General features: G+C 38.8%; 1 protein-coding gene across 1 annotated transcript; it reads left to right on the top strand.

The window, feature by feature from the left end:
• Window positions 1-2,395: 2,395 nt before the first annotated feature.
• Window positions 2,396-3,155, top strand: LOC133977160 (ras GTPase-activating protein nGAP-like; the record flags this gene model as incomplete). The annotated part of the gene is given in 1 exon segment (XM_062415291.1): window positions 2,396-3,155. A coding segment is annotated over 1 exon segment (174 nt), but the record flags the coding sequence as incomplete, so codon positions are not given.
• Between the last annotated feature and the right edge of the window lie 4,246 nt (window positions 3,156-7,401).

Here is a 7,401-nt window from a genome sequence, read left to right as displayed (position 1 = left end):
ATATATATATATTATATATATATATATATAATATATATATATATATATATATATATATATATATTATATATATATATATATATATATATATATTATATATATATATATATATATATTATATATATATATATATATATATATATATATATATATATATATATATATATATATATATATATATATATATATATATATATATATATATATATATAATATATATATATATATATATATATATATATATATATATATATATATATATATATATATATATATATATATATATATATATATATATATATATATATATATATATATGTATATATATATATATATACATATCATATTAATAATTATAATACAGTTAATGAATCATCAGAGCAGCTTAAAGTATCTACAACATGTATTTATATAACTTCTCTGTCAGTGAGCTGAAACTTTACAGCTTCATAGTTGAGTTTCAGCTGATTGTTTAACGTTAACTATAACGTTTAATTTACTCACACAGAAAGTAGATTTAGTGCAAAGTTACTCTTTAGTCATTTAAAGCAGATATTATAGGGGGGGGGGGGGGGGGGTGTATCCCCAGGTATCGATCTTATTATATAAATTGCAAATGAAAATGTAACTTCCGGTATTACTCAGGTGCTTTATAATAGAAGAGAATAAAAAGCTTTATTGTTATTATATTAAACATATAATGAGATTATAGCTGACACTACATTTATACTTTAAGACAATAAAAACAAGAAACACACGTAGCTAAAAAAATATAAATATAAAACTAGACAACAAAACTAAACAAAGGCAGTAAATTCCTGATGAAACACCAGTTATACCGTTTGACACTCGGTTACACTCACTGACCCGAACACAGAGGGTGTGTTGGTGTGTTTCACTCTGAGCTGGTTTTATTTCTGTTTGGCTGCCCCCCCCCCCCCCCCCCATCTCTCCCCCCCCCCCACCCCCCCCCCCTCCACCACCAGAGCTTCCAGTTCACTCTCAGACCAGTTTGATGTTTATGAGCAGACCGTCAGACCGTCAGAGGAGACGATGACGCTGAGCTTCAGTCGCACTTTTTATTTTTTTTATTTATTTTTTTTCGGCTGTTTTTTTTTTTCGGCTGCTGCCTGAAAAACATCCTGAGAACGTTTTTCACTGTTTCTTTGTCGTCGGGTAAAAAACGCCTCACAACGAATTCATCTGACTCTGACACAATAAAAACCTCGTTCATCAGGTTTAAGGGATTTTTTAAGGTGGAATTATCCCTTAAAATGAACCAAAACAGGAACTTTTCATGTTGATCATTTAATGTTTAAATAATCTTTAAATCTGCTTCTTTGATCTCTGTTAAAACCTTTTAATATATTATATAAAACATTCATATTACAGATTAACCTGTTAAACACCTGAATACTCAATATTATTGTAAAGTTTCAGCTGGAAATATTTCAGAGCTGTAATGTAAATAAAAATAAAATTAATCACTTTAAAAACTCTTCAGTAAAACCTTAATAAAGTGATCCATTAATTGTTTTAATTTAATCTTATTTAGAACATTTTTAAGGAGATTTTACTAAACTTTAATATATTATAACTCATTCATTTATGAAACCTTAAATCTGAAGTTTAATTAATGATATATTAATATTATTAAGGGAGAAATGAAGTAATCAGTTGTGTAGTTTGTCGTGTTTTAAGGGATATTTAAGGCTCTTTTAAGGGATTTTTTCTTGTCAGAAGTTTTACGGACGACTTTTTTTAATGACATATCCAGATTAATATATTCAGACATTAAAGAAATGATTATCAGTCAGTGTCTGAAGTTAACTGGGTTAAAATGACATTCAGTTAAATTTGAATGTCAAAAGTTTATTGATTAAATTTGGGAGACAAAACCAGACTTATGTTGACAATATAAAAGATTTCAATAATATATAAAATATAACTTTAACTGAGCATTAAAGATAAAGAGAGGTTTCACTCATTAAGAAGAAAAATTACACCTTTTTGTTTTTTGTCTTAACTTAAATCTAAGACATGAAGAAACCCTTAACCTTTAAAAACCCTTAACCTTTAAAACCCCTTAATCTATACCTTAAAACTCTCAAAGTTTTTACCTCTAAAAAAAAAAAACTTTAATTTGTGAAATGAATTAAAATATAACCCATTAATTTATGAACCCTTAAATCTGCAGATGAATTAAAGATAATATAAATATCAGTTAAGGGAGAAATGTTGTTTTAAGGGGTTTTTTAAGGGATTTGTTCTCCATCACGTTGCACCGCTGTGACGTCGTTTTAACCCGACAGTTTGACCCTCGTTACATTTCATACCTGTCAGTCTAACATCCTGCCCCCCCCCTCCCCCCTCCCCCTTCTTGTCTTTATCCAATCAGGAGAAGCGGATCGACTCTCTGGACGCGGCGAACTCCCGCCTGATGGTGGCGCTGACGCAGGTGAAGGAGCGTTACAGCGTCACGCCGAACCTCCGCAACGGCCTGTCGCCCACCAACCCGACGAAGCTGTCCATCACTGAGAACGGAGAGTTCAAGAACAGCAGCTGCTGATTGGTCGGCGAGGGGGACGGGGGGGGCGGGGCTTATTGTTTACCTGACCCCTCCCCCCCCCCCCATCGCACCTTCAAGAGTCTATAAATAAGAGTGTAAATACTGAAGGATCTGCTCAGTGTACAGAGAGAGTGTGTATGAGTGTGTGTGTGTGTGTGTATGAGTGTGTGTGTGTGTGTGTGTGTGTGTGTGTGTGTGTGTGTGTGTGTGTGTGCGCGTGTGTGTGTGTGTGTGTGTGTGTGTGTGTGTGTGTGCAGCGTCACAGAAGCACAGAGAGGAAGAAACAAACCAAAAACTGATGGATGAGCGCACTCAGTTTTTTTCTAACCGACTTTTTTAAGGTTTTTATTTGAATTTTCTGCTTTTTGCTCTTTTTTTTTTTTGGTTGTTGTTTGTTTGTTGTTGTTTTTTTTAGAGTGGAGCAGTTTTTACCTGATGAGTTCGTTTGTTGTTGTTGTTGTTTTTTGGAGTTTTAATTTATTCCTCCACTTCCTGTTGCTGATCTACTGAACAGTCTGCTGTCGTCACACGTGAGAATAAAAGCTGCCGATAAGTCGACATGTTTGAGTTCTGTTAATAAACTTTATCCTGATGCAACACTGAAATCATTCTCATGTTTTTATTCATCAGTTATTAGAATAATCGCTCTGAGAAACTGTCACTACCGAGACTTTACAGAAACTGTGGAGGAAATGTAATTGTTTTACATCGTTATACTTCTATCTTTGTGATAAATATATATTTTCTGATTTAGTCCCTGTAATATAGACTGTTGTTAATTGTTGTTTTGGTTGTTTTTTAGCCCTGGCTGCCGGTGTTACGGTTTAACTGGTAACACACTTAATTATAGTTTAATGCTTTTTTAAATTCATACCCATCTGTGTTTAATATATAAGTTACACTAACTGTTTATGTAAAGTTAAACTGTGTTCAGATGAATCAATCACCTCTCATAACGAATATAATGCGTGAGAGTCACCAAATAACACGGTTACCAGTTAAACCAAAACACCGGCAGCGAACGACTCGGGGATTAACCGGTACTGGGGCCCGGTGTTACGGTTTAACTGGTTACCGTGTTATTTGGTGACTTTCTCACCAATTGTTTTTAATTGTAGTTGTATCATTTTTTAAATACACACTTTCAATCTGTGTTTAATGTTGACGGAATCGAGTGCACATTTTATTAACTCGTTCGCACGATTTAATAAAACGTGAGCACATTTAATTAACTCGTGCTAACGTTTTATTAACTCGTGTGCACGTTTAATTAAATTGTGGCCACAATATAGCTATAACGTGCACACAAAATACTAATTAATAATATTAATATCATTCCTGGACAGCTGGGTAAGCAAATCGAGCACACCTTCTCTAGAACCTGCAATAGCCTACGTCCGGACCAAATTCTTTTCACAGTTTCAGCTTGAAATGATCTTAGTAAGCCACTTGGGTAAAGTTAGAAAGAGAACTTCAGCGATCAATAGCTCATAAACGAAACATTGTTAAAACAGAAAAAATTACTCTTTCCTATCGTAGTAAGGTAGACTATTGACTACAAACTCATTTTCGCCAAAACGAGTCGTCCTCCAGGCTGCAGGAAATATATTGCTCTCTATGCGCTGCGGGCGGAGAGGCGAGCGCTTAGGGACCGTCTACAAAGTGCCAAAGCAAAAAATATTCAATATCTCCACTTTTATTCACTGTAGTCTCACCAAATTCACTCCACACACCAACGGTCATCTGATAATCACACTACAACAGTTATTTCATAAAAAATATTTTTGGGGAATTTTATTGTGAAAAATCGTCAATAGCGTTAATGTTATACACTGTATACCCCATCCTGAGGAGGGCGGAAAGGGCGCAGCTCAAGAGATTGGTTGGCGTGGGACTCAGACCAGACCTTAGGATGGAATGCAGGATTAGGGCGCAGCAGCACTCCAGCATTCCCAGGCAAGAAGCGGCAGCACTCTTCATGCACGGAAAGGGCATGTAGCTCACCCACCCTTTTTGTTGACACAATAGCCAACAAGAACGTAGTCTGGAGCGAAAGCCATTTCAGCTCAACCGCTTCCAGAGGCTCGAACGGCCCATGCCGCAAGACTGACAAAACCATCTCCAAATCCCATCGGGGTACACCCGGCCTCCTGGGAGAGGGAGCAACCCTACAAGCCCCCCTAAAGAACTGAGCAATAAGGTCACAACAGCCCTGTGCCAGTTTACAAGGCCCAACATGGGCCGCCTTTATGGCTGCCACCACCCCCCTCAACGTCGAGGGAGACTTGCCTGCCTCTAACAGCTCCTGAAGGAACTGAATGATACCAGGGGCCATACAGGAGAGGGGATCCATGTGTCGTGAGGCACACCATGATTGAAACACCCCCAACGATAGGAATAAGCAACCCTGGTCGAGGGAGCCCGGGCCCCCTGCAAAGTACCCACTACAGACTGGGGGAATCCCAAGGCTAGAAATTCGGCCCTCTCAGTGGCCAGACCCAAAGCCTGAGGCCCTGGGGAAAAGGATGAAAAAGAGTTCCCTCGGCCTGGGACAGGAGGTCCCGGCGAATGGGTAGCTCCCACGGTTGTCCCTGAAGAAGGGGCGGAATCTCTGCAAACCAAATCATCTGGGGCCAATTGGGGGCCACCAGGATGAGGCTGGACTCTCTGTAGGAGTTGGTGCAGGAGGAGGAAGGGAGGGAAGGCATACAGGAGGCCCAGTGGCCACTGATGTGCCATCAAAACGGTCCCTAAGGGAGGATTGTCCCTTAGGGAGAAAAAGAGGGGACAATGAGTGTTCTCCCTGGTTCCATAGCGATCCCATATTCCGCTCGCAACCTCTGGATGCAGCTACCACTCTCCGGGGAGGGGTCCCCCCTGGAGAGCCGATCTACAGCAAGGTTCTCCCGACCCGGCAGGTATGTGGCCCTCAGGGACTTGAACTGGGGATAAGCCCACTTCCATATTGCCCGAGCCAATCTGCACAGGCGAGGGGAACCTAGGCCCCCTTGCCTGTTGATATATGCCGCCGCTACTGTACTGTCTGTTCTCACCAGAACATGGCGGTCCTGTAGCTCTGGCAGGAAGTGCAGAAGAGCCAGATGGATAGCCTGCAGCTCCAAAACATTTATGTGCTGTGACCAGGGTCCGTGCCAAAGGCCGCTGATGCCCTTGCCTTCGTGGACAGCCCCCCAGCCTACCAGGGATGCATCTGATGACACTACCTGGCGACGCAACACATGCCCCAGTACCGTCCCACGTGCCAAGTTGGTCGGCCGCCGCCACCAACGGAGAGCCACACACAGTCTGCGCATCACCCATACGCTGGCCTGCAGATTCCTCTGTGGGCAAAATCCAAGGCCAAGGAGGCAGCGATGCACTGGGCGCATGTTCAGAAGAGCCAGGGGTATGACATGCACTGTGGCTGCCATTAACCCCAAGAGGCGGAGACATAGCCTCCAGGTCACCCTGGCCCCAAGCCGGAACTGGGACAAGCAAGCCCTGAGGGCGGCCTGTCTCACAGGAGTCAAGTAAAGAGTCCCTGCCCTGGCATCCAAACACATGCCTAGGAACTCCGTGGATTTTGGTCATCCTACACTGTATAATATTAACGCTATTGACGATTTTTCACAATAAAATTCCCCAAAAATATGCAAAAACAAATTTTTCTGAAATTACTGTTGTAGTACGATTATCAGGTGACCCTTGTTGTGTAGCATGATTTTGGTCATCCTACACTGTATAATATTAACGCTATTGACGATATTTAAAAATAAAATTCCCCAAAAATATGCAAATTTTTCTTTTTTTCCCGAAATAACTGTTGTAGTACGATTATCAGGTGACCCTTGTTGTGTAGCATGATTTTGGTGAGTATACACTGTATAATATTAACGCTATTGACGATTTTTCACAATAAAATTCCACAAAAATATGCAAAAACACATTTTTCTGAAATAACTGTTGTAGTCCGATTATCTGGTTACCCTTGTTGCGTAGCATGATTTTGGTGAGTATACAGTGTATAATATTAACGCTATTGACGATTTTTCACAATAAAATTCCCCAAAAATATGCAAAAACAAATTTTTCTGAAATAACTGTTGTAGTATGATTATCTGGTGACCCTTGTTGTGTAGCATGATTTTGGTGAGTATACAGTATATAATATTAACGCTATTGACGATTTTTCACAATAAAATTCCCCAAAAATATGCAAAAAGATTTCTTTTTTCTGAAATTACTATTGTAGTACGATTATCAGGTGACCCTTGTTGTGTATCATGATTTTGGTGAGTATACAGTGTATAATATTAACGCTATTGACGATTTTTCACAATAAAATTCCCCAAAAATATGCAAAAAACTAATTTTTCTGAAATGACTGTTGTAGTATGATTATCTGGTGACCTTTGTTGTGTAGCATGATTTTGGTGACTATACAGTGTATAATATTAACGCTATTGACGATTTTTCACAATAAAATTCCCCAAAAATATGCAAAAACACAATTTTCTGAAATAACTGTTGTAGTACGATTATCAGGTGACCCTTGTTGTATAGCATGATTTTGGTGAGTATACAGTGTATAATATTAACGCTATTGATGATTTTTCACAATAAAATTCCCCAAAAATATGCAAAAACACATTTTTCTGAAATAACTGTTGTAGTATGATTATCAGGTGACCCTTGTTGTGTAGCATGATTTTGGTCATCCTACACTGTATAATATTAACGCTATTGATGATTTTTCACAATAAAATTCCCCAAAAATATGCAAAAAGATTTTTTTTTCTGAAATAACTGTTGTAGTATGATTATCTGGTGAC

The sequence above is a fragment of the Scomber scombrus genome, unplaced genomic scaffold (genome assembly GCF_963691925.1).
Source record: "Scomber scombrus unplaced genomic scaffold, fScoSco1.1 SCAFFOLD_99, whole genome shotgun sequence".
Taxonomy (NCBI): domain Eukaryota; kingdom Metazoa; phylum Chordata; class Actinopteri; order Scombriformes; family Scombridae; genus Scomber; species Scomber scombrus.
Note: the sequence above shows the minus strand (reverse complement) of the source record. Positions and strands in the feature narration are given on the sequence as shown.